The 27,969-nt window shown below is 35.3% G+C and overlaps 3 protein-coding genes across 6 annotated transcripts; 1 reads left to right on the top strand and 2 right to left on the bottom strand.

Moving 5' to 3' along the window:
• Positions 1-651: 651 nt before the first annotated feature.
• LOC113856737 (non-specific phospholipase C2) lies at positions 652-6,020 on the top strand. Its single transcript, XM_027488649.1, has 4 exons — positions 652-1,224; positions 2,366-2,973; positions 4,737-4,913; positions 5,612-6,020. The coding sequence occupies exons 1-4, from the start codon at positions 725-727 to the stop codon at positions 5,920-5,922; spliced, it is 1,596 nt and encodes a 531-aa protein (XP_027344450.1). The 5' UTR covers positions 652-724; the 3' UTR covers positions 5,923-6,020.
• Positions 6,021-7,051: 1,031 nt separating this feature from the next.
• LOC113857175 (hydroxyproline O-arabinosyltransferase 3-like) lies at positions 7,052-23,940 on the bottom strand. Of its 4 annotated transcripts, XM_027488968.1 has the most exons (9): positions 23,878-23,940; positions 22,734-22,924; positions 21,414-21,481; positions 21,128-21,329; positions 20,916-21,013; positions 20,469-20,538; positions 20,317-20,388; positions 20,048-20,161; positions 7,052-7,171 (listed from the first exon to the last, which is right to left on the bottom strand). In XM_027488968.1, coding segments are annotated over exons 1-9 (888 nt in total). In that variant the 5' UTR covers positions 23,879-23,940; the 3' UTR covers positions 7,052-7,099. The 4 variants fall into 4 exon arrangements, with proteins under 4 accessions (XP_027344769.1, XP_027344760.1, XP_027344777.1 ...); XM_027488959.1 differs by lacking the exon at positions 23,878-23,940 and having other exon boundaries at positions 22,734-23,143; XM_027488976.1 differs by lacking the exons at positions 22,734-22,924; positions 23,878-23,940 and adding an exon at positions 22,298-22,374.
• A 2,021-nt stretch (positions 23,941-25,961) lies between these two features.
• LOC113858081 (ABC transporter G family member 23) lies at positions 25,962-27,944 on the bottom strand. Its single transcript, XM_027490537.1, has one exon. It carries the CDS (start codon positions 27,921-27,923, stop codon positions 25,962-25,964), a length of 1,962 nt encoding a protein of 653 aa, XP_027346338.1. The 5' UTR covers positions 27,924-27,944.
• Between the last annotated feature and the right edge of the window lie 25 nt (positions 27,945-27,969).

A 27,969-nucleotide genomic window follows, 5' to 3' on the forward strand; every position in this document is an offset into this window, starting at 1 on the left:
TTTTAAATTCTGACTTAAAAGAAAATCTCTAACACTGAGTTTAAGCATTAAAAAGTGGTGTTGACAATTGCTTTTAATTATTACACTTTTTTTAAGATAATAAATAAATTTTTGTGAAAGATTTATTGCCTTTATATATTAAACTCAATTATAACATACCAAAGTTAACACAAACTATAAAAAAGAGTACAGTAACAAGTAAAAATTAAATAATAAAAGCTTTGGTAAAAAATATTACTACAAAATGTGAAGAAAAAACAGAAAAATCCAAAAAAAAATGGTAAAATAAGAACGAGGAAGAAAAATCTGAACGGCACGGTGCCTTCACTCAATGAACAAACAGCGTTGCAGACAAAATATCCAAACCATCTCATTTATTGCTAACGCAATGACAGACATAGTTTATATATATTAAGATTAATTTTTATTTATAATTCGTAATTAATTTTTATCCTTTTTTTAATTATTTTTCTATTTTTTTTCTTCAACTCATCTAACACTCGTGAAATATAAAAGTTCTTTTCTTAATCATCACAAAACGCAACCCAAGTACTCTTCTTTCTCTTCCTCTCTCTATCTTTCTATCTCTATCTATATATAACTCTCTTCACCAAACAAAATCAAACCCCAAAACCAAAACCAAAACCAAAACCTCTCAACCCATCGTTCTCACTGTCTCTTTTTCTCTCTAGTCTCCACATTGTAAAAGAACTAAAAGACAATCATGGGTACCCGAACCCGTACCCGAAAAGGTTGCTCCACCCTTTTATTTTCTTCAATTCTATTAACCCTTTGTCTCTTGAACATTCCCAATGGACATGCCATTTCCAACCCCATCAAAACCGTCGTCGTTTTGGTGATGGAGAATCGATCCTTCGACCACATGCTGGGTTGGATGAAGAAGCTCAACCCGGCCATCAACGGCGTAACCGGGTCGGAGTACAATTTGTTATCCGCATCCGACCCGAATTCAAAACGGTTCTTTTTTAAGAACCAGGCTCATGACGTGGACCCGGATCCGGGTCACTCGTTCCAAGCCATTAGAGAACAAATATTCGGGTCAAATGAAACTTCGGCTGACCCGGCTCCGATGAACGGGTTCGCACAACAAGCTTATGCAATGGACAACACTTCACATATGTCTGAGAATGTTATGAACGGATTCGAACCTGACATGGTCGCTGTTTATAAGACACTCGTTTCTGAATTTGCTGTTTTCGACAGGTGAGAATGAGATTCCCCTGCAAACTTATCACTTTTTTTTTTCTCTTCTAAATTTTAATTCTATTTTTTTATATTAATGATTTTAAGATATATTAATTTGAGTCTAGCTCCACATGATGGCAATGTGTCTCTTCAATGCTTTAGATTAGATGGGACCATATGAAAGGGTCTAAAAAGAAGAGAAATCATCGCACACAATTCTCTACCAACTGTTTCTTACTTCAATCATCAAACAGTGCAATGTTCTTTATAAATATCTTCGCAGCTACTTTGGGTATCATATTCGCACACACATATCATCATCATACATTTATATATCTTCAGCATATAGTTTTGGTGTTTTTTAAACCATTGGACACTTATGCTTCGGTTTCAAATGTTCAATTTAAAACGAAAACAAGTCTTGGGCGTGTTATGGTTAAATATAACTATGTTGTGAAGTTATATCAGTCTATTATTGCATATGAAAATGATACCCTTTTTCCCTGCGGAAATTTTGGATTCTGTTTCGTTTAGTAGAAGAAACTTTGTGTAAAAGCTTCTACGCATTTAGCTTTATTGTTTACAAATAATTCCATATAAGAAGAAATGGAGAAAAACGAGTAAATCTCTGTTTCCTTTAATTGCATTGTTTTAATGGTTCTTTTCCTTATTCCTACCCATGCACGTAATATTAAAGATTTTGTTAAAATTATATTTATTATATTAAAATTATAAAAAGTAATCAAAACTTTAGTTTTTAATAGAAACTTATTAATATTTCTTGTTTAAACTCAATTTTGAAGACTGTAATTAATAATTTTTTAATTATTCATATAACCTTTCCCCTATGAAATACTAACGAAATCACTCGATCTTGGAATCTAGCTAATTAAATGTATACATAGTAATACTTAATAATTGACAAATTTTTTTTTTATTATTAATCTTGATATTTTTATATTAAGTTGACAAAAACCATTTGAAAGCACTTCAGGATATTGTTACATTAAATATTTTAAAATATTTTTTTAAAATATTATAATATTTAATAAAAATTTATCATATATAAATTATTATTATTTATTATCTATTTTTGGTAAAATTTTAAAAAATGTTATATAAAAACACTATATTATACCATAAAATTTCATGTTCATAGGTGGTTTGCCTCCGTGCCGTCCTCCACTCAGCCCAACCGGCTCTACGTGCACTCGGCGACGTCCGGCGGCGCGACGAGCAACGTGGCGGCGAAACTCGCGGCGGGCTACCCGCAACAAACAATCTTCGACAATCTGTATGACGCCGGAGTCAACTTCGGAATATACTTCCAGAATATTCCGGCGACATTATTCTATAGGAACCTAAGGAAAATAAAGTACGTGCCAAAGTTCCACCCATACGACCTGTCGTTTAAGCGAGATGCAAAAGCAGGCAAGTTACCGGGTTATGTTGTGGTGGAGCAGCGGTACATGGACTCTAAGCTGTTGCCAGCCAATGACGACCACCCTTCGCATGACGTGTACGAGGGACAGATGTTCGTGAAGGAGGTGTACGAGACGCTGAGGGCGAGCCCGCAGTGGAACGAAACCCTGTTTGTGATCACGTACGATGAGCATGGTGGGTTTTTTGATCACGTGCCTACGCCGGTGCGTGGTGTTCCAAGCCCTGATGGGATTGTGGGCCCAGAGCCATTCAATTTCACCTTTAATAGGTTGGGAGTTAGGGTTCCAACTATTGCTATCTCTCCTTGGATTGACAAGGCCACTGGTAAAATCTTTCATTTCAAATGCAATTTTTACTCAATTTTTTTATATTTGTTTATCAACTTATGTTGTTGGGAATTTTTATTTTTAATTAAATTTTAATAAATTTTAACTAATAGATAAGAGTATATTAGATAAAGTATTTTTATCACATCTCTCATTATTATTGTTAATTTAAAAATTCTAACAATAATTCTTAAGATTCATTTTAAATATCTAAAAAATCATTAAGAATTAAGTAAGTGTGTGTTGTTATTTTATTACAAGCACAAAATTGAAGTAGCTAGAATAATTTTATCCAAGGTATAATAATCATTACATTTCACTCTTTCAATATGAAAAATATACGAACTTTTTTAGTTTTGTTATATTTTTTAATAAATATATATCTATTATCTTGAAAATATAAAAAATATTTAACAATTTCTTCAATTAATAAAATTATAAACATAAAATATAGAAAGATTTAAAATTATTTATTTATTTCCTTAAATACGACCTTATCATCTTGGCATTCCCCCCTACCTCACTAAATGTTTACGGTTACACTACCACTATTAATATGATGATTTATGATTGTTCACCCAACTTGTAAGAGAAGGAAACTAAAATATATTCAGATTCTCTTTTTCTCCCTCACCATGCACACCTCATTTGACTTCACATATTATGGATCCATGATCTCAATAAAATAACTTGCTTTATGTTAGGCATCACTCACACCATTCATAGGCTCCCACGTAACAATCTCATTTTCACACTACTTTGGAAAAAGACAATTCAAATAAAGTGGGATGCGGTGTTGAGTGGGACCATAAAGCTTTTTGGGTTTCAATTTTCAGTTGTCAAAGTGCATAATGTGAAACCTCATTACTAAGGATATTTCCAACAATGGCAAATAATCACACCCACAAGAAACTGACCTTTGCTTTTTTTGCCAGTTCATAGTGTGTAAGCAAATTAGTTGCTACATGTCTTAAGCAAAAACCAAGGGGCCAATAATGCTGGGAAATTATGTATTGGTTGACTTATTAGTTAAGGTTGAGAAATGGGTTATCTAAGGTACTTGGCTGGATTAAAATATCACTCTTTAAATGTGTAAATTGATAGCGCACCATGTGCTGTAGATCATGATTGAATAATATATTGAAATATGTTTTGTAGTGTTGAAAAGATGGCAAAAGGGGATAATAAATTGATAACAAAGTACTAAGTTTTGTGAAGGGGAAAACAAAGTTATTTTTTTTCGGTACAAAGGAATGTGCTGAAACTGAAAGCCAAAATGTTATTTTTGGTGCCTTTGAGGAAATAAAATAAATGGTCCTCTAGTTGGTTCTGTCCATGATCCAACTTGATGGGCATGCTGCCAGGGAGGAAACTTCTGGGCTCTAGCATGACTAGAAGACAAGTTGAATAAGCAAATGCCCTTTGCTAGTTAATGATGTGATGTGGTAATTAGTTCAATTTTAGATTCTTTAACTATCTTAAAGTAAATAATTTATTTCTTCAAGTCAAATTGAGTATATAGAATCTATAATTTTATTTTTTTATTTATTCGTGTATAATAGAGGAGACTTAAGAAACTATAATTAAAGAAATAATGAAAATTTGAGTAAGCAACTGAGAAGCATTTTGCTCAAGTTAACATAATGTTATCACAATTTTTGTGTCCACTTGAACGGAACTAATGAATCTCATTTCTGTGCTATAAAAAGATGTAATTATTGAGTACTGTACTAGATTTTCTGATTTGCTATGGTGATGCAGTTGTTCATGGGCCAAATGGGTCACCATCTCCTACATCAGAATATGAACACTCATCCATTCCAGCAACAGTGAAAAAGCTCTTCAATTTGCCTTCATTTCTGACCAAGAGAGATGAATGGGCTGGAACATTTGAGGGGATTGTTCAGACCAGGAAAGAACCCAGGACTGATTGCCCAGGTTAGTAACCTTGATCAACTAATTGGACTATGATCTCAATTATGTATCAATAAGCAACAAAATCCCATTTGATAGATTATTTATTAAACACTACCACATATCGTGCATACATCCATATGCAATCAGAAAGCTTTATACCTTTAACAAGGCCCTCATTAAATTTGTTATTGCTTGAAATAATCTAATGGCTTTGACACGTACCTTTTCTCAACCTCTATAATCTGTGTGTATGTGCACATTGAATAAAATAAAGGTAAAATTTACTTCAAATATTATTTTTATATATAGGAGAAGTATCTTCTTACACTAGTATAAATCTAAAAACTCTTACACTCAATCTGAACTTTTCATTTAACTTGCACCTAATGGTTAGTATAGTAATAAATTATTACCTATTGGATGCAAGTTAAATGAATTAGTTTTTAGATTTAAACTGTTATATATATATATATATATATCCAAACATGCAAATAAAAAAGAGAATACGTGATACCCCCCTCCCCTATTTGAGTAAGGGAAAGAAAACTCCCAAATTTCTAAAGTTACTCTAGAATATTATCAACTAACAAATGTCCATTGAAAAAAAAAATTGTTACATTTTATAACCTTTAAATGCTCACGAATAACAGTAGGTATTCAGCATTTACCAATGCTTATTTTACACTTTGTTGATTCCAGCTGGTGTTATTTTTGTGCAGAGAAACTTCCAACCCCTACAAGGATCAGGAAGGGAGAGCCTAATGAAGATGCAAATCTCAGTGAATTTCAGCAAGAATTGATCCAACTTGCAGCTGTGCTTAAAGGAGACAATATCTTCACTAGTTTCCCAGATACAATAGGGAAGAACATGACTGTTAAGCAAGGGAAAGATTATATGGATGATGCAGTTAAAAGGTTCTTTGAAGCAGGTCGTTATGCTAGGAAAATGGGAGTGAGTGAAGAAACTATAGTTCAGATGAAGCCTTCTTTAACTACAAGATCATCCAAATCTGCAAACACAAAGCCTTAGAAAAATAGAAAAAAGTATGTAGCATGAGAGGGTGTAAGGAATGAACACAATCATTTTAATACAAATACAGATATTAATGTTTATACAAAACTGGAAAAGACACATGTTTTTTCATAGAAATATTGGTAAATTATATGGTATCCTTGGGATTTCATTTATTTATTGGATTCTCTCTCCCTCTCTCTTTCTCTCTCTCTCCTTTGCTGAGGTATGGTAGAGATCTCCATAACCAATATCTAAATCATCTGAATTTGGAATACATTAGTTGGAGAAAGACAATTACTTTAAGAGACCATGCATAATGAATTGGTGAATTGCATTTTTACCAAAATTAAAACATTTAAAGTCTCATAATCATTCAAATTTGACTTTTCCAAATGCCCTCTATTAAGTTTTAATTAACAACTGATTTATTAATTTTTTTCTTTGAACATGCTCAAACAAACCACCCCCACATGGAAATGATATGTTGTTAAGATCCCACATTGGAACAATGAAATTCTAGTGTGGAAGCTGATATTTGTTTCTCCCAAGGTTCTTACTTCTTATCAATTATTATCAGAGCCTTCCAGCATGTTTCTAGCTGCAATTGAGCAACATGAGTGGTGATGCAAGTATTACCTGAAACTAATCAAAGGAGCTAGTGCACTGCCAGCCCACATGGGTGCTAAGGCTGCGAAGCGTGGTGGAAAGTTAGGATCCCGATTGCAAGATATGGACCTTGAGTTCCACACTAGAAGTATGGATTCCAGTGTGGAATTTTTAACGCTTGGACTCTCTAAGACTAGCTATTGTAGTGTGGTTTTCTCAAGGTTCTTATCATATGTATAATACAAATATACTACAACTCAAAACTTAAGGGTTCCTTGCATTTACCCCTCTCTCTTTTGTTTTCCCTTTTCACTGCATAGTCAACAGATTGAACTGTAGATATAGCATTTTGACAAGGAGATTTTTCCATTGATTGCCGCTGACAAAAATCTATTGGAAAACAAGTTGACCAACGAACTAAAAATTCTTTTTATATGTTTCAATACCAATAATTAACTTGCTTTGAAAACAAATATACCACAAAAGCATTCTTATGAAAATTAAGCTATTTTTCACAGGTGATTGTTTCTCATCTAATAGCCACTGGCATGAGGGACCTAATACCTTATGGGTTATTTTATTTTCTTCAGCTTCTATTTAATGAATCCCATTTAGGTATATTAGCAGTAGCCTCATTGACCATCTTTACCAGCTGCACCTGCAAATAATCATCATGCGGCATCTATTAGCTGCCAAAATTAGCAATCACAAAATGACCATTGTACAAATGAAGATTCCGTTAAAACAATTATAATTTTATAGATCAAAGTAAAACTTTACAGTATCAACCCAAAACTACAGCAAACACTTATATACCCTGTCAAACAGTCAATGTCTACTCAATTGCTTTTCCAATGCCTAACCATTGGCACACAAGATTTTCATTCTTGAATAAAAGATTCCAGTTCTTCTTCTCTTTTTCTGTAAATCCTATCACATTTGGATTTGTGTTAGAGAGAGAAAGAACTTTTCTCTTAGAAGCTGAGGCTCTGGTTTGGGTTGCAAAGAGCTTGGGCTCCATTTCTGGTTTATAATAAAAATTACTTATTCCTGAGCGTTTCAGGATTCAGCCTAGCTTTCTGGTCCATCACTCTGTCAAATGACATGTTAAGTATTTATTTTAGATTTGGTTTTCTTCATTTCTATTAGACATTAACTAACCATAAAAGCCACATGATTGTGGTAACAAAGGTTGTACTGTTTTAATAAAGCTTTTTGGCTGTTGTTCAAACATGTTGTCCCCAAACTCATCATAAGAGGATATCAATATAAGCTCAGCTTCTCAGTGGTTGATATGCATGTTGTCAATTTGAAATTGCATGAAATTTTATGCATTTTCTTTTGGTATTTGTGAAATTATTTTTTGCTTCATGGCTAATTTTTATAAGGAAAATGTTAACATCTACCTTTTGGACTGATTTTAGGCATTCACAAGTGATAGGATTTCATTAGAAACAAAAGTATTTATCACATTGAAAACACAAAAATGTAATAAATATTTTTTTCTCAATAAAAAGAAAACTTATTTTTGTATGCTTAAAACTAGTCCTAAGAGTTGATGTTAACAAAATCACTTTTATAAAAGAATAATACCTTTTTTTTTTTCTCTCTAAGCTAATTATTTAATGCCACTGGTATGACATGTACTGCAACATGTAGTGGACCTGAATTTCTAAAACTGCTCCTAACTAATTCCCTTTTGCTATATATAGTGAAGGTGAATAATAGAAAATAAAAGAATAAGGAGTCATAACAGAAAATAATAGAATAAGGAGTCATACTCTACTAACTACTAACTAGACTGCTTCCTTTTACTAAAATAGACTATCCATGGTTTAGCTTTAGCTGCTGGAACATTATTTACAACAATATTAGGATTAGGAGCAGAAGTCACTTGACTGAGTCCTAACAAAATGCATAACTGAATTCCTCTATTCCACCTTCCCTCCGTGTACTATAATCCTATTTCCCCTAACCAACATGCCAACTTGACATTCTCCAAATCCTCAACCTTACATGTTTTCTTTTTCTTATGAACATACACTTTCCAAATCCTTGGCCTTTCAGAATTCTGGCCACATTCTGGATCAGCACTCTATCTTTCAACTAATTCCTTTTTTCCTATCATCTAGCTTTAGGAATTTACTAGTAATGGACTGGGTATTTATTGAAAAAAAAATAAAAATTGAAGACACAACTCCCTTCATTCTTAAATATTTCAAAAGTTCATGACATTTTAACATGTACATTATAAGAGTTAGAAAAAAGCAACAAGTTTAAATCAGAAATTGAAATAAATAGTTTCTAGTACAGATAACTCCAAAATCCCTACTCTCTTTTTATGAGGATTTAGGGAAAAAAAATGACATGAAAGAAGACTTTGGTCGGGGACAAGGAAAACATATTTTAAAAATTACATCAGTTGGAGATCAAATTTAGCTAATAATCTGGTTGATCCATCAATATTCGTGATTATGGTCAAACAATCTATCTTTTGATTTTCTTAATAATTAATAGGTAATAGCTTCTTCACAAAAATGAATATCAAAAAGGTGCAAAACTATTTAAATGGTTTGGGAAATAGCAACTATCTGTTAGACCTCTAACCAGGAAGATGTATGTAAGGAAAAAGAAAGGTGGGCCAGCCCCTGATTAGCAATAGAATGACTGATAACTAACCAATAGTCACAAGTGGAGAATAAATAGGAGAAAGAGAGAGAAGTGAAGGACATCTTGGTTAATCACTTAGATTAGACTAGGAGAGATAGGGACTATGTTGTACAGGATTTGTTGTAAAGCATTCTGCACTTGTATGGGGGTATCAATTTCCCAACAAGGGTCATTTTTCAATAATACATTATTCTTTCCTGGATTTTGTCTCTTTTCTTTTCTGTTCCAATCCCTTTAGTCCAGTACTATCTACTAGTATCAATGTACTCAATTATGTGGTGCATAGATTGCTAATGCCAATGGTACACACAAGAATGGAGGCTCAATTAGAATCTTTGTAGCTTGGTTTTGAGAAAATCCTTCAACGGCTCGAGGATGATAAACAAGAAATGAAGAAATTATTCCAAGAAGCCATTGCAAATGTCACTTGAAATTCTTAGTAAGAAAATTGCAGTGTAGAGGAAGAAAGCTATTGAGGGGAAGATGCAAGAAAAGACCAAGCACCAGATGGGGGTGGGAAAGAAAGATGGAGGAAGTTAAAGATTCTTATATTTTCAGGATAGGATGCATATGGATGGGTGAATCACGTAGAGAGATATTTCAATGTAATTGGTATCTCTGAGGAGGAAAAGTTACAAGTAGCGTTGATAGCCATGGAAAGGAAGGAGTTGACATGGTATCAATGCTGAGAGTACTGCACTCAAAACCCTAATTGGTAGGATTTCTGACCAGCAATAATAAGGAGATTCCAACCCTCAATGTTGCAAAATCTGTATGAGATGTTATTAAGTCTGAAGCAAACAACAACTGGGAAGGAATACTAGAAACAGTTTGAGTTGTATGCCAGTCCCCTCAAAGGGGTGAATTTAGAATACCTTAGAGGAATGTTTTTAAATGGCTGTAGGAGGTGATTCGAGCAAAATTGAGGTTACAACATATATATAATTTGCCAGAACTCATGGATCAGGCTCAAAGGATTGATGAGAAGAATATGCTGATCTCAAAAGGGGCTAGCAGTAATTGCAAGGGGATAGGGTTAAACAATAACTGCCCTTCTTCCAGAACAGTATCTTGGGAGGTGGGAAATAGAAGTTCAAATATCATAGGGGTTGGTGAGACCAATGTTGGGGAAAACTTGCATGCCATTTGAGGAGGAGATTCTAATAGCCTTAAAACTATTGGTGTGTACAAAGGTAGAGGGTTCAGGAAACTATCGAATGCTAAGTGGCATGAGAGATTAAAAAAGGGCCTATGTTTTTTAAGTGTGATGAGAAATATGGGCCTGAGCATTTATGTAAAAACAAGCAATTACAAGTTTTGCTGCTAAATGAAGAAAGTAGTGAAGAGGAAGAAAATGAGCTCCCTAATTGTAAAGAGCTGGAGCACAAATTCCTTCACTGTCAATGTACAACATAATAGGCTTGACCTCTACGAAGTCCACCAAAATGTGGGGAAAAGTGAATGGGAGAAAGGTAGTAGTCTTAGTAGATTGTGGAGCCTCCAACAACTTTATATCTTTAGCTCTGGTGAATGAAGCAAACCTGCCAATAACAAAGACTTCCTCATACAATAAGATCTACTAGCTCATCCTAGATTTTCATTAGTTCATGAGTACTAGTTCACAAAGGGAGATTGGTGATTCTTTCACAATCAATTCATATCCCTAAGTTACTAGAAGAACACCATTCTTCTCGTCAAGGGGGCCATTCAGGATTCTACAGAATATATAGGCGAATTATAGTAAAGTTGTATCGGGTGGGAATAAAGAAAAAAGTTCAGGAATTTGTTCAAACCTATGACATTTGTCAATGGCAAAAATATTCAACTCTTGCTTTGGGAGGATTGTTACAACCTTTGGAAATTCTAGAAACGGTATGGGAGGAATTGTCCATGAATTTTATAACAGGGCTGCCAAGGTCAAGAGGTTATGAGGCTATTTTGCTAGTGGTGAATCGTTTAACAAAATATAACAATTTTAGTCCTATGAAGCACCCCTTCACAGCTCGTATTGCAGCTGAGGTATTTGTCAAGGAAATCATCCGGCTACATGGCTGCCCCAACTCTATTGTGAGTGATCGAGACCCTATGTTTGTGAGCCATTTTTGGCAAGAGTTGTTTAAGTTACAAGGCACCAAGTTGAAAATGAGCATTGCATATCATCCGGAGACTAATGAAAAATAAAAGTGACTTATAGGTGTTTGGAGACATATTTAAGGTGCTTTGCAATGGAACAACCTCAACATTGGGTAGAGCTATGATATAATACAACAAATCATAGTTCTACCAATACGACTCCTTTTGAAGCGATAAATGGTAGAAGGCCTCCCGCTGTGACTCATTTTGTTCCAAGTTAGGTGAAGGTTGAGGCAGTAGCAAGAGAATTAGTTGATCATGATGAGGCTCACAGGCAACTCAAGTTTCATTTACTGAAGACTTAGAACCTAATGCAGAAATATGCTAACAAAAGTAGACGTGATGTGCATTTTGAGGTGGGGGATACGTTGTTTGTAAAGCTGAGACCTCATAGGCAGCGGTGGCCAAACGAATTAATCAAAAGTTGTCACCACATTATTTTGGACCATGTGCAGTAGTAGAAAAGGTGGGGGAAGTGGCTTACAGGTTGCAGCTACCTGGGATCTCACGAATTCATCTGGTTTTGCAGTTGTCACAGTCAAAAAAAGCTGCAACTAATCCCTTAGTGGACACAACATTTCTTACTGGTTTGGAAGTAGAAGTGAATGAGCATTATGCTTCAAAAGCTGTGTTAGCAAGTACAATGTTAACTAAGCAAGGTGAAAGAATTCAACAACTGTTGATTCATTGTAAAGGAAAACCAAGTGAAGAGGCTACGAGGGAAGATGAGTTTCTAACTTGAAGTCAATTCCCAGATTTCAATCTTGAGGACAGGACTGAGTTTGAAGAAGAAGATAGGATTAGGGTGCCTAATATGGGCCCATTAGTGAGTCAAGTAGCAAGGCCAAAATTTGGCATGTGTACACAAGGAAGGGAAATGGGGCACATATGTAAGGAGAGTCTGTTATATAGGAAAGGAAGAGAGAAAAGTTAGTTATGAAAGAAAATAATTAGGGAAGCAATTTGTGCCTAGAGAGGGAGGCTCTTAGTTCTATGTGAACTAAGAGAGAGTGCTACTTTTATACCTTCTTTCGTTTATCATACATTTTATTTACATTTACATTTACATTACTCCATTTCTGATTTCTTCTGTTCTTTACAATTATTTGCTATACTTGTGTTTGGTGATCCTAACAGAGTCCCATTTTATGGTTAAAAAGAAGGATGGAGGGTGCCGATTTTGTATGTATTAGAGAGGCTTAAATAAGATTACCTTTCTTGATATTGATGAATTGTTGGATGAGTTAAGAGGTGCGATGGTTTTTTCAAAACTGGACTTGAAACTAGGGTACCACCATATAAGAATGAGGAGGAGAATATATCTAAAACTGCGTTCCAAACCCATGAGGGACATTATGAATTGTTGTGATGCCCTTTGGTCTCACGAATGCTCCTTCAACTTTTCAATTACTAATGAATGAAGTGCTACTGCCATACTTGAATAAATTTACATTAGTTTTCTTTGATGATTTAGTGGTTTACAGTAAACATGAAGAGGAACACAAAGTGTATTTACAGAAAATTTTGCATTTGTTACAAGAATATAAATTGTTTGCCAACAAAGGAAAGTGTAGCTTTGGCAAAAAGCAAATCGAATATTTGGTTCACATCAGTTTAGAATAGGGGGTTTCTACAAACATTAAAAAATTGGAGATCATATGAGCTTGGCCCACTCCAAAGGATTTGAAGGCGTTGAGAGGATTTCTGGGACTCATGGGCTACTATAGGCGGTTTGTAAAGAATAATGGGATGATTGTCAAACCCTTGACACAACTTCTGCAAAAAGATAAGTTTCAATGGACAAAAAGAGTTTCAAAAACCTTTGATGATTTGAAGATGGCAATGACAAAACTACCAACTCTAATAGCACTAGACTGTACTAAAACATTTATTATTGAAACTAATGCTTCCAGTAAAGGTCTGGGGCCAGTTTTACTTCAGGAAGGAAGACTAGGGGCATTTCTGAGTCAAGCTTTATCAGAGGACACAATTAAAATCAGTTTATGAACAAAACTCATGGCAATCGTAATGATAACCCATAAATAGCAACATTACCTGATGGGCAGACATTTTATTGTACATATAGATCAGAGAAGCCTCAAGTTTCTTAATGATAAAGGCTATGGGGCGAGGAGCAATTTAAGTGGACTTCTAAACTGATCGGCCTAGACTTATCAAGTCCAAACCGGGATCTGACACTGGCGTAGCAGATGCCTTATCTAGGAGGATGTTATACTTAGCTTTATCAGTTGTTCAGTTTTTAGACACAAGAAGGGAGGAGAAAGTACATAATGATGACAAACTCAAGGCCATAATATAGGATTTATTACAGGATCCTAATACACACCCTGGATTTTCTTTTCATAACAGGAAATTACTATATAAGGAAAAACTGGTCTTACCTACAGGGTCCACTAGAATTTTATTATTACTAACTGAGTTTCACAATTCTGCAATAGGGGGACACTCCAGGATTTTTCAGACCATATAAGCGCATTGCTGCTTTGGTATATTGGAAAGGAATGAAGAAGGGTATACACAAGTTTGTGGCAGCTTGTGAAGTTTGTCAAAAGAATAAGATCAAGAGCTTTATCACCAGTTGAACTCTTCTAACCTCTACCAATACCTACACAAGTATGGGTTGATATTTCAATGGATTTTATAGAGGGACTTCCAAGGACACAAGGAAAAGATAGCATCCTAGTAGTAGTTCATCAGCTTACAAAGTATGCTCATTTCCTTCCTTTGATCCATCCTTTCATATCCAGGGATGTTGCTGAAATTTTTCTGAAGGAGGTAGTTCGCCTATATGATTTTTCCACTTATTATTTCTGACAGAGATAAAATATTCCTTAGTAATTTTGGACAGAGTTATTCGGTTAGCTGGTACTAAGCTGAAATTTAGTTCAACTTATCACCTTCAATTGAATGGACAAACAGAGGTTGTTACCCATTGCTTGGAGATATATTTACGATGCTTGATAGGGAAAAACTGAAACAGTGGCCACAATGATTAAGCTAAGCTGAATTCTGCAACAGTGGCCATGGTGGTTAAGCTGGGCTAACTTCTAGTTTAACACCAATTACAACAGTACTCCATTTAACACGCGATCCTCCTCATCTTCTTAAAGGAACTAATGTACTACAATTTGTTGTTGAAGAAGTCAATCAATTGACACTAGAGCGCGATTCCATCCTACTTGACTTGAAAAGAAACCTTCTCAAAGCCCAAGACCAAATGCAAACTTATGCCAATAAACATAGGAGGGAAGTACAGTACACTGTTGGGGACTGGGTGTTATGGTTTTTCAGTTTTCAAGTAGTTAGCAATAACCAATTCTGTTAGGAAGGTTAATTGCTATAAGTAGCTTGGTTGAGAGGAATTCAGCATTCATGAATAATCCTTGTAAAAAGATTCTTGTATCTCACTTCTGTATCAATAATATCAAAACTCTTTCTCTATTTTCAGAGTTCCCTTTCTCATATCTAGTTCTTCGGTTTCTTTGTAATTCCTAGAATTAAAATCCCTAACAAGTGGTATCAGCCTCAACCTTCTAGAGAATCTTCTTCATATGGTTATGGCGGAATCAACTTGTTCTCAAGCTTCCATGAAAGACATGGAGGATCGTCTGGCTGCGCAATTGGAGGGGCGTTTAGCGGAGATCGCAGGGTCACTGCAACGCACGTTGGGAAACTCTTTGCAAACGCAAGTTCAGGATGCAATCAGGAGCAACACGCTGATTAGGTATCGTCCTCCACCTTCATCTTCAACGTACCCGTGTGGAACTCGATTGGCTCACCTCGATTTCCCTCGATTTAATGGTGAAGCCGTGAATCTTTGGATCTACCACTGTGAGAATTACTTCTTGGTGGATGGCACAGCAGACGAACACAAGGCTCGTTTGGCAATCATACATCTTGAAGGAAAGGCTCTTCAATGGCACACTGCCTTTGTTAAGAATTTTGTTGCTTGGCTGAATCTTTCTTGGAATGAATACACTAGGCTTTTGATTGATCGTTTTGGCCCTGTATGTGATGATCCCATGGCGGAACTGATGAGGTTAAGGAAAACTTCTTCTGTTTGTGACTATTATGAGAGGTTTGATGCCGTAGTTAATTGTTTGAATCTTTCTGATGAATACATGTTAAGCTGTTTTCTGGGTGGTTTGAAAAATGATGTTCAGATGCTTGTGAGAATGTTCCAACCTCAATCAGTGACTAGAGCCTTTACACTAGCTAGAATGTATATAAATGCGATTAATTCTTCTGTTAATGCTACTGCAATGTCAAAATCCAACAGGCCTGCAAGTAATTCTAAGCCTATAATTGCTGCAAGACCTTCTACCGCTGTTGCCTTGCCTAATAAGTCATCACAGAAACCGTACAAAAGCCTTACTCCTGCATTCATGAGTGAAAGAAGATCTAAAGGGCTCTGTTATTTCTGTGATCAGCCCTATACTCCTGAGCACAGTTTAACTCACAAGAAGTTACAGGTTCATGTGTTAGAAGTGGATACTGTTAAGGAGGAAAAAGGAGAAGTGGTTCAGGATGAGGCCATCTCTATTGTTAATGGGGGAGAGGAAGATTCTACGGAGTTTCCTCAAATCTCAGTGCATGCTTTGACTGAAGTTGCTAACTTCCAGACTATGAGGGTGACAAGATATTTCAGAAAGAAATCATTACACATACTGATTGATAGTGGTTCAACCCACAATTTTTTGGATGCTGAAGTAACGAAAAGGTTTGGGTGCAGAATTGATCAGTTGGATCCTATAAGTGTGGTGGTAGCTAATGGCACTAGAATTCAGATTACTTCAATTGTAAGAAACTTTTCTTGGACTATTCAACAGTCCACATTCACATCTGATATGATGTTGCTGCCATTGGAGTGTTGTGACTTAGTATTGGGAATAGAATGGTTGATCACCTTAGGGGACATGAACTTCAACAAACTCAGCATGGAGTTTAATGTTGGAGTGAAAAGGCAGGTTTTAAGAGGGGCAACTTCTTCTATTTCAACTGTTAAGAGGAAGCAGATGAGAAAAACTTTTGAGGAAGGGGTTCATTTGTCCATGCTCCAACTATGCGGTATAGATGGTGGGTTGCTACATTCCTTGACAACTCATGCTGATAATGAGAAGTTCCCTATTGAGATTGAATCGCTGTTGGAAAAGTTTGCTGATCTTTTTGAAGAACCTAGTCAATTACCTCCTTTTAGAAAAGGTTTTGACCACAAGATTCCCTTGATGCAAGGAGCTGATCCGGTAAACAAAAATCCTTACAGGTATGCCAAGAATCAGAAGGATGTTATAGATAGCTTAGTGTAGGAGTACTTGAAAACAGGAATCATCCAGAACAGTAATAACCCCTATGCTAGTCCGGTTGTGCTGGTTGGAAAGAAAGATGGTTCATGGAGGCTATGTGTAGATTACAGGGAACTAAATAAAAAGACTGTAAAGGACAAGTTCCCCATTCCCTTAGTAGAAGACCTACTGGATGAACAACCTTCCAAGGTCTTATGAATTCTGTATTTCAGGAATTCTTAAGGAAATTCTTATTAGTATTCTTTGATGACATATTGGTGTATAGTAGCAGTTTGAAGGAGCATGTTCAGCATCTTCAGCAGGTGTTGCTCACAATGAGGAAACATTCTCTTTTTGCTAGAAGAAGTTTCTTTGCTGTGGAGAAGGTAGAATATCTTGGACATTTCATTTCCAAATAGGGAGTATCCATTGATCCTGGTAAGGTGGCAGCTGTGAGGAATTGGCCTCTTCCTCAAAATATCAAACAGTTGAGGGGATTTTTGGGTTTAGCTGGATATTACAGGAGGTTTGTAAGGAACTATGGAGTAGTAGCTATAACTCTTACTAGTATGCTCAAAAAAGACAACTTTGCTTGGACAGATGAAGCCAGAGATGCATTCTGGTTGCTCAAGGATTTGTTGACTCAAGCACTAGTCTTGGCTTTGCCAAATTTTAGTAAAATTTTTGATTTAGAAGTTGATGCTTCAAGGGTGGGGCTAGGAGCAGTGCTTATGAAGGATCTGCACCCAGTTGCCTTCATCAGCAGGGCACTCAATCAGCAGCAGCAATCCCTTTCAACTTATGAGAAAGAGTTATTGGCTGTAGTGTTTGCTGTCCAGAAATGGAAACACTATTTGATTAGTAGACCATTTGTCATTAAAACTGATCATCTCAGTCTTAAGTACATATTGAAGCAGAAGTTGGTGACTGCTTTCCAGCAAAAATGGTTAGTTAAACTCATGGAGTTTGACTTTACCATTGAATATAGGCAAAGAAGAGACAATGTGGTAGCAGATGCATTATCTAGACTGGAAGTGGTAGAATGTTAGTCCCTACATGTTCATGAGTTGCAATCTGAGTTGTTTGAGAGGATCAAAATTTCGTGGAAGGAAGATGTGGATGTGCAGAAATTGATTTCAGATATTCTGAGTGGTAATGGATCACATAAGCACTATACTTGGCAAAATGAGGAATTGAGAAGAAAGGAAAAACTGGAAGTTGGAAGGGATGTGAAACTCAAAGAGGACCTTTTTAATTGGCTTCATACAGGATCAGTAGGTAGACACTCAGTCAGAAATGCCTCATTACAAAGGCTCAAATCGATTGTGTATTGGAAAGGAATGACAAAAGATGTAAAGGTGTGGGTCCAGAAATGTTCTATTTGTCAGCAATGCAAATATGACACAGCTGCTTATCCTGGTTTATTACAACCTCTTCCCATCCCTGATCATGTATGGCAACACATTACTATGGATTTCATTGAAGGACTCCCTAATTCTTATGGCAAGCAAGTGATTTTTGTTGTTGTTGACAGATTGAGTAAGGCTGCTCATTTTATGTCCTTATCACATCCTTATACTGCTAGTGAAGTGACTCAATGTTTCTTAGATCATGTATTCTAGTTACATGGGTTTCTTGCTACTATCACTAGTGATAGAGATCCTGTTTTTGTTAGCCAATTTTGGCAGGATTTGATAGCATTTCAGGGGGTTCAGTTGCAGCTATCTACTGCCTATCACTCTCAAACTGATGGACAGTTAGAGGTAGTCAACAGGTGCTTGGAAAATTACTTGAGATGTATGTGTTCTGATGTGCCTCAATCTTGGGCGAAATGGTTGCCCTTGGCTGAATGGTGGTATAACACTGCCTACCATTCTGCAATTAAAGCCACTCCTTATGAAGTGATTTATAGACAGGTTCACCCTATTCATCTTCCTTACCTATCGGGAGCATCCAAGGTGGAATTGACTGACAAAAGCCTCACCAAAAGAGAAGAAATGCTGAAGTTACTTAAGTTCCATCTTAAGAGGTCTCAAGAAAGGATGAAGCAGTTGGCTAATAAGTGAAGGAGTGATAGGAAGTTTGAAATTGGTGATATGGTCTATGTTAAGCTTCATGCATATAAACAAATTTCAGTAGCTCAAAGGACCAATGCCAAGTTAGCACCCAAGTATTTTGGTCCTTTTCCTGTGATTAACGTCATTGGAGCAGTTGCATACAAGCTTCAACTCCTTGCTGATTCCAGAATTCACAATGTTTTTCATGTGTTCCAGTTGAAAAGACATGTAGGAGATGTAGCAACTTCTACTGCATTACCTGATCAGTTGGAAGCTACTGCAGTGGACAAGGAACCGGAAGCAATTTTGGACAGGATGACAGTCAAAAGGAAGGAAAGAGCTGTTACAAAAGTGCTTGTGAAATGGAAGCATCAGCCTCAGGAAGATTCCACTTGGGAGTTTTATTATGAGTTGATGAAGAAATATCCTTCATTCCATCCTTGAGGACAAGGATGTTTTCAAGAGAGAGGCATTGTTATGGTTTTTCAGTTTACAAGTAGTTAGCAATAACCAATTCTGTTAGGAAGGTTAATTGCTATAAGTAGCTTGGTTGAGAGGAATTCAGCATTCATGAATAATCCTTGTAAAAAGATTCTTGTATCTCACTTCTGTATCAATAATATCGGAACTCTTTCTCTGTTTTCAGAGTTTTCTTTCTCATCTCTAGTTCTTCGGTTTCTTTGTAATTCCTAGAACTAAAATCCCTAACACTGGGTTTATCTCAAGCTGCAGACTTACAGATTAAAGTCTCTGGCTAAAATGGTGAATGAGAAATTAAGTCCTAGATTTTATGGACCCTATCAAATTGTTTGAAAGGTGGGACAGCTCACTTACAAGCTACAACTTCCCAATGGTAGTTGGATCCACCCTATTTTTCATGTCTCACTCCTTAAGAAAGCCATTGGTCCAGCTACCAAAAGTCAACCTTTACCTAAGATGTTAATGGATGAATTGGAACTTCAAGACAAACCAGTGGAAGTGTTAAGCATTCGCAATAATCCTTCAGGCACAACAGAAGTATTGATCAAGTAGAAGGATCTCCCTGAATTTGAAGCCATGTGGGAGCTAGTTGCCACTTGATTAATCACTTGGATTAGACTAGGAGAGATCAGGCTCTCGAATACCTGATAGGGACTGTGTTGTACAGAATCTGTTGTAAAGCATTCTGCACTCTTGTGGGGTATCAATTCTCCAACAAGAGTCATTTCTCAATAATACACAACTCTTTCCTGGATTTTGTCTTTTTTCTTTTCTGTTCTAATCCCTTTGGTCCAGTTCTATCACTATCCAACACAGAAATTCCTTATCTATAGCAGGTTTGAACTTTGAATAATGATTACCAAATCAGAAAATTGGAAAGCAAGGACTTACCACGCTTTCAGGAACTCCATGTGGGGGTAAGGAAAGGTTTTTGGGTGGAGGACCTGTAAGATAAGATCTCTTGTTAAAACGCCATTCTCCAATCTTCCCATATGTGAGTTCCCCCTGCATTGATAAAGTAACTTATATAATAAGCAAATCAAAGCATACAAGACACTGATTTTAGAGAGTCATAAAAGCTAAGGGAGTATTAATCAAGGCATCACACTCTTACTACCTTAATTTAATATAAAATATAAAGTAAGAAGAAATCAACTCACCTTTAAATTGTAGTCACATGCATAAGTATAATGGATTATAAACTTGTTCCCAACATCTAAGTCCCAAGGTGGCTGAAACATTCCAATGATGCATGTCATTAAATTACATTTTAAAGTAAAGATGCAGTTCCCCCAGTCACAAATAAGCAAACCTGCAGCATGAAGTTTTCATGAAGAATATGCCGTACGCCATGCAATGCTGAGGCTACAGCATATGCATACCTTGATTCAACAGAAGAATTGAGGCAGAAAGTTAGAACTATCAGTACAGTCAGGAAAAGTTATCCACAAAATGAACATCAATCATAATTTGAAATTAAGCACTAGAAAATTTATATAGGCCTAATTTGGATAAATTTCTCCACAAACACTTATTAGAAAAGAAGAGAGTAAAATGAATAAAACTTCCATAAGTTAAAAGCAACTTATGCACATAAGCTTTTGGAGAAGTTAGATGAAAAATCTTCTATAGAAGTTGATGTACATAGGTTGATTTTAACTTATGGGAGAAGTTTGATTTATTTTATCATTTTATTTCTTCTTTAATAAGTACTTATTAATAAGTTTATCCAAACTTGGTTATAGTGCTACATACTCACATTTCGAGTACCCATCCAAAAGTTTCATCAGCTTCTGGATAATCTTTCATTTGTAAGGAAACATTCACCCATGTAGGGGCTATTTCCTCCAGTAGGGACTGATGATAAAGAAAAATCAATGCCTCAATGGAAGACCATAATGCTTTTAGGAGAAAAGCAGATAAACCTGATAATAATTATACCACTCAAAGTAATACTACTAAAATCAATACCTTCTGAATGATTACAGGAGAATTGCCAATGGGATCAACATCAGTAATAGGACCCTTCTCCTCAGGATAAAATTTCCTAATTATTTTTTCATGTTTAGCTGGTCTTATATAGAAAAATGGATAGCCTGCTGGACGGGTTCCATAGGCCAAATTTGGTAAAGGATTTACAAATATGTGATCAGGTTCTGCCATCAAAATATATCTGCACCAATCATAAAATGCATTGCTTCTTAGGTTTTGTCATTGGAGCACAACTATTCTAGAAAACCAGAATAGGAAAACTTACTCTTCCTCAATGTTTGCTCTCTCCAGCCACTGAACAAAAGCCCATGGTCTATTCAAGACAACATAGCCCTGACAAAAAATAATGGACTACTTTTTAAAGAAATTAATGCAACAGTAAAGAATATAGAGAAATATCACAATTGATGATAAAGCTGATAATAGTCAACATTTTGAAACAGGTTAGGTTGACAAGTTTACCGTTAAAATGATAAAATCTAAATTTTCCAATTCTGAAAATGCATGGTTTCATTGGTACAATAATCTCATCTAGTTTGAAAAAGCATCTGTCATGATCAAAATATGGTTAATTATGATTTGTGTAAGTCTTTTGAAGTTTTAATATTCATCTTGTTTTGTTTGTTCTTTGTTGTGTTGGATATTGAATAGTAAGTACTAGGTAACCAATTCAGCAATTCTCCTCCCACAGAATTTTATCTACCAACTCTTGTAGTTGCAGGATTAACCTCAGAACTAGAGTTTACTTGAGCCAAATCCTAGTTAGCCCTTCGCATAACTAGGACCTTAATCAAACTCGAGTTCTTAAGCCTTATTAAACCCTTAATACAACAAAATAACAAAGCCGACAATGCCCTAATAATTACAATATATATATATATATACATTAAGAAAAGCTAAAAATATCTGTAGAGTTTCACATTTTAGGTATCTTAAATCTATATACAAATTGGATGATTACCTCTACATAACATTATTACAAAGTGTCAAAAGCATCCATGATATTCAGAAAAATATATCATGAAAATTACTCCTGTCTCATTACTCCAATTGAATTTTTATCAAGGCAAGATATTTTCTCCAAAGTTATAGGAAAAATAAACTCTATTTATAATAAAGAGAACATTTTACATGGTAACAATCATTTACAAGGAAGTGACCTGGCTGGTACTTGATCATAAATCCCTCTTTACCTGCCAGGATATTAACTCTTCAAGGATTCTTCTTCCCCATTTTCCTCTTTTCTATGAATCCTTCTAGACAGCCGAAGTTTCTAAATATGTGTACATTGTTTAACACAAACATTGCAAGAGAATGAAATGTATTATTTTAACTAAGCAATGAATTACGGATTCATAATTAATAATAATAATAATAGTTTTGTTAATCTCAGACTTTAGAACTAATTTTAAACATACAAAAGTAGTAAGCTTTTAAAGAAAACATTTATTACATTGGAGATACAAAAGTGTAATAAATGTTTTTGGTTCTATTAAAATCTTATTATTATTAGTTGTTTAATATTTTATAATAATATATATTCAAAAGATATTATTTCTGACAGCAGAATCACAAAACTGTTTACCCTATCTAAGCCTGCAGGAAGAGGATCAACAACAAAACTAGGAATCTCATCCATCAACTGATCTGGTCTTCCAGAATGCACTATCCTGGTGAACTTTCCCATACTTGATCCAGGCATGTCCTTCAATTTCTTATACCAGTAGTACATAATCCGGCATTGCCATTGGCTATAAGCTGTATCAGTTGCAGTCACTGCAACATGGAATTTTGAATTGGAATTTACTGACCCTATCACCTTTCCAGGCATCCTGATAATAGGGCCAAGAAATCCCAATTCATTTCTCCAACCCCCACCCTTATGGTGTTTGATCATAAATACCAAATTATAAGTGACAAAGAAAAAAGCTAGAACCATAAGCAGCATAAGTAGTGACTTTGCACTTGCCTTGTTTTTCCTCACAATCATCTTATAAATCTCCAAAACTCAACCCAACACAATTCTACCAATAATAGTTGTTAATTAAACCCCATTCATCCTTACTAAATCCAACCATAATAATAGGTTCTGTTCACAAATGTAGTCAATTGAAGCCATCCTTTGTTTCAAGTGTTGTCACCTGTGATCCGTCCAGAACACAAAAGCCGAGTAAGTGAAATCTATGTAAGAACACAAACCCATACTAGAACTAGAATCAAATTTCACATAGAAAATATGATCTTCTACATAAATTCTAGTACCCCAATAAGGTAAGTTCAAACTTTGAATCAGAAAAGAGACAAAGACTGAAAATTTGGAGAAAGAAAATGAGAAGAGTAGTTTGAAGCAAAGAAACTTTCAACAGTTGCAGCATGCACAAGCTAGGACAAAGGGAGTGTTTTTGAACTTTAAAGAGGCTGCTAATGCTATAACTCAGTTTGAGGATTCCAAAAGGTATACGAAGTGTGTGTTTGAAACACATGTAAAAACTTAGATATAACGTAAAAACTATAACTAGTAACATTAAAATTAACGCTATCATGTGATCATTCAAATGTGAATCTAAATGCATGTACACAAAGAAAGTGGTGTTGGCAGTGAATGAAGAGGATGGTACCATAAGTGGGGTGTGTAGGCAGTGACAGTGTGGTCACTGCTCAGTGTTGAGCATGAAAGAAAATAATACCCAAAAAGGTCAAAAGGTGAAAGGTTGCTGACTGGGACTGACTGGTCTCAAATCTTGGTCAGAAACATTCCATTTTGTCTGTATCAAAATCAAATCAAATTATTATGAATATTCTAAAGGCATTCTCCACTTCAAGTGCAAGTGGATGAAATTGCTGTTCATAGGTGTGTCTTTGTACTAACGCCAAAGTCCTGTAGTTGCTTTTGTTTTGTCTTTTGCCACAACTTGCACCCTTTTGCAAATTTTTATCATGAATTCTAAATTAATCTTATTTAGTTTATAAACAGTACTATTTTACTAGTCGATTTTTAAATTTAAGTGTTGTTGTCACTAATGGATTTATGATGTGACACAAATCTTTTATTATACGATATCTGAATGTTCATTGAGTTGTTTAATAGTAAACGTTTATTTCATATATACTTTGATCCTAACAAAGAAATTAAAAAAAAAACTGAAAAAATTATGCATAATATTAAATTAAATAAAGTATAGTTATTTAAATAGTTAAACAGTTTAATCTTTTTAATATTTGAGTTTATTTCATTTTTTAATTTGATATTAAGAAATATTAAAAATAAAAATAATATTAATATTTCCAATATGCGTCATTTATATTACTAACAATATTATTGTAATTAATTTAATTTATGATTTATAAAATATATTAATTAGTCTTTATATAAATAATTAATAATTTATGAGAAATTTATTTTATTTGAAATTTTTTTTAGACGGGGTGGGGCACTAAGGCCCAAATTATTTGACAAATATAGTATATTATTGCACACTGTATGTATTATCTTCAGATTTTACTTATTTAGTTTTCAAGGATTAAAATAAAAATTTTAACGAATAATTTAATAAACAGTATACCATTTGAAGGTTAAGATTGCGCTACTTTATAAGTCAAAATTCTGAAAATTATTGACGATGAATATTTCTAATTTTTTGCCAAAATAAGTTTTTAACAAACTATTTCTGTAACATCAGAAAATGTTCATTATTTTTTTATATTGTGATTTTTTTTGTTTGTGAAATTGATTTCTCCTTGTTCTTTTCTTTTTTCTCTTGGTAAATTCTTATTCATTTTTCTCTGGCTTTACAGCATTTATCCATGTGATTTTAGACTGTCCCTCATGCTACACTTGATAATTTCTTCTTTCTTTTCTTTGTCGTGTTGCTTTTGCTTGTTGTTCGAAATACAAAAAAATTAAAATAAGTAACCAAGATGCTCACAATTTACCTTTTTATTTCTTTCTTTTTTATGTTTTAGAGGGATGTCAAAGACAATAGTCCCTCTTAGTTGTGTGTGTTTCGTGAGCTTGAACCTATTGCTACATGCATAATAGATTAAATTATCTTTCACTCAAACATTATCAGTATATATTTTTTTTTTTTAATTTTGTTCGGGCTGTCAGATTGTTTTTTTCATCTTTTTTTTATTAAAAATAATGTCTTTATTAGAAACCTTAATATTTATAAGTTACATCAGACCTTAATTAATTTAACTAAAGTTGATAAACCTATTTGAGGAAACAAAATTCTTAAGAGTCAAGATCAAATGTGTGTTTGCAGTACTTATACAAGTTCTGTTTTACCTTAATTACCAATCATGTGCTGATATTAGGTCAATTTCTTTTTTTGTTTTTCTTTGTTACATCAATCAATTTGTTGAATACGCATTGTGAACATCTCTTTCACTGAAACCAACACATGTTGGTGACTTTGGTGGGAAAATATTGCCTTTGGTGACTTTGGTTGCAAACCATATTCTCAACCTCTGCCCAATAGAATTGTCTCCCATTCAAACAAGTTATTCAGGTTTTCATCCATCATATTGAAAATGACAAAGGAAAGAGGACAACTACAATGAGACAGTGACAAGACACATTCCTAGAATAAATCTGTAGCTTTGGAATTTCATATGATACAATCAATGGCGCTTGAAACTGGAAAATAATTGGTTTTGAGTACAAGGCCTGTTCTGTCACACGTGCACTACATTATGGGCATTGGAGCAAAGTCTCTTCTTAATGTATTGTAAACTCTAACAAAGTTGGCATTCATTTGAAGCCCATGTTTTGTTTCAATATATGACTGATGATGTAGCTTTGGAACACTTGTTATACTGTTGTCTTGGAGGCCTTTCGTGCAAGTACTATCCAACAAAACACACGATACAACACAAAGAATCCTAGCATTATTCCCACATTCATCCACCTACTATCCCTTTCAAGTCCTCTACTGTTCAACACATCAAAGCCAGTGATCAAACACTGGGATCCCTCAGTTTGATGTGAGAAACACTTATTTCTCACATTCCAATATTCATTTGTGAGGAGTGCATCCAAAGGGTATCTGTAGAGTGAAACATAGTACATGAAAAGCCAATACTTTGGAATGCTCTCCTTTGGTATGAAGTATCCAGAGAAGAGAAAAAAGGCTCCAAGAACTGTGCATATGAGGGAATTCCCTGAAATGAAATCAGGAGAAACTGCACTTAAGAAGAGTACTAGAGAACTTGCCATGAGCACAATTAGCCATACCACAAAAGTGAAGAAGGCAAAGGCAGAAAGGGAAGGGTTGAGTCCTACAAGCCAATACACAGGAACTGCAAAGAGTATAGATACTACAAACAAGAAAGGAAGAAAGACAAAAGTGTTGGCTATCATGTAAGAGGAAATTCTATAGGCTCCCCTTGAGGCTTCTTTCATTAGAACACTCCTCTCTTGAAGGTATATTGGAAGTGCTTCAACTGTAGAAGATAGGAGAAAACTAAGGCTAAATGCAAACAAACCTAGCCTTTCAGCAACTCCTCCTTCATCCTTCCTTACCTTTATATAAACACTTCCTAGCCCAAATCCACCAACTAGTGCTTGCATTGTTCTTGCCAAGAAAAGCTGCTTTGTTCTATAAATGATCTTCCAAAATCTTGAGCATAGAAACAATATCTCAATCAAGTTTACATAACAAAATCTGCCAAAACTTTCCTTGCTATATTGTGATTGTACTACACCATTTTCTTCCTCTGGCCACATGGAGTTTGGAAATGGATCCTTTTCCTCAATGGTGCAAGCGTCACATTTGGAACTAGAATCTTCTAACCTGCAAATGATTTCCATGGAGAATTCTAAGGCATTGAGTTGTATTGGAATTTGAAATCCCAATTTAGTTATGGTTTCCTCTAGCAGTTCAAGGCTACCATTGTGAACAACTGAACCATGAGAGAGGATCAAGAACTTGGAAATATACTGCAATATTCTATAGCTAGGTTGGTGGATTGAAAGAACCACTGTCCTTTTCTTTGCTTTAGCCATTGATGATAGAAGCTCTATCACCTGCAAAGCTGAACTGCTGTCAAGACCTGATGTTGGCTCATCTAGGAGTAAAATTGGAGGGTTGTGAATCATGTCTACTCCAATTGACACCCTTTTCCTCTCTCCACCAGATATCCCTCTATTCTCTTCATCTCCAACAAAACTATCTGCAACATGAAAAAGGCCTAGCTCTTGCAACAAGCTTTCTACCCTCAATTCTTTATCTTTCGGTGTCATTTCTTTTAGCCTAAACTTGGCACTAAACAACAAAGTTTCTTTCACAGTTAGCATAGGAAGCAAATTATCCTCTTGTGCCACAAAGCCACATATCTTCCTCAACTGAGCAGGACTAGTCATAGGGTGATCATTGATTGAGATACATTTTGGATCAAAATCCTTATCTTTCACCCTCCCCGCAATTATTCGCAGAAGAGTAGACTTCCCTGTGCCACTAGGACCAACAACAGCAACAATCTCAGAACTTCTGGCACCAAAAGAGACTGAATTGAGTATACTCGTTTCAGGCTTTGGTTTTTGAGCCAAGTGACAAAATGAAAAGGGAGTGGTCTTATGAGGGTGCAAAGTGTAAGAGAGATTTCTCACACAAAGTTTGTATGCAGTTCTGAAGTAATGTAGCGTTGGTGGTGGTGAATGGTAGAAAGAAGAAGAAGGACTAATGGACTCTTCAGGAGAATTAGAAGTTGAAAAGAGTATCACAGAATCATCTTCAGTGCTAGATAGCCTAGGTGGCTTCAAGCAAGTTGCCATTGTGTGGGTTTGATTATTCTGTGGGAGAAAAGTGAGCTTAAGAAGG

Source organism: Abrus precatorius, unplaced genomic scaffold, assembly GCF_003935025.1.
Source record: "Abrus precatorius isolate BTA unplaced genomic scaffold, Abrus_2018 Scaffold1, whole genome shotgun sequence".
NCBI classification, from domain to species: Eukaryota; Viridiplantae; Streptophyta; class Magnoliopsida; order Fabales; family Fabaceae; genus Abrus; species Abrus precatorius.

Excerpts from the sequence above, each read along its gene's own strand:
- LOC113856737 (XM_027488649.1), top strand. The coding sequence starts at position 725 with ATGGGTACCCGAACCCGTACCCGAAAAGGTTGCTCCACCCTTTTATTT. Across the intron at positions 1,225-2,365 it reads GAATTTGCTGTTTTCGACAG|GTGGTTTGCCTCCGTGCCGT; the intron begins GTGAGAATGAGA and ends TCATGTTCATAG. Across the intron at positions 2,974-4,736 it reads TTGGATTGACAAGGCCACTG|TTGTTCATGGGCCAAATGGG; the intron begins GTAAAATCTTTC and ends ATGGTGATGCAG.
- LOC113857175 (XM_027488959.1), bottom strand. The coding sequence starts at position 23,138 with ATGATTGTGAGGAAAAACAAGGCAAGTGCAAAGTCACTACTTATGCTG. Across the intron at positions 21,014-21,127 it reads CTCCTGTAATCATTCAGAAG|TCCCTACTGGAGGAAATAGC; the intron begins GTATTGATTTTA and ends CTTTATCATCAG. Across the intron at positions 20,539-20,915 it reads TTTGGATGGGTACTCGAAAT|GTATGCATATGCTGTAGCCT; the intron begins GTGAGTATGTAG and ends TGTTGAATCAAG.
- LOC113858081 (XM_027490537.1), bottom strand. The coding sequence starts at position 27,923 with ATGGCAACTTGCTTGAAGCCACCTAGGCTATCTAGCACTGAAGATGAT.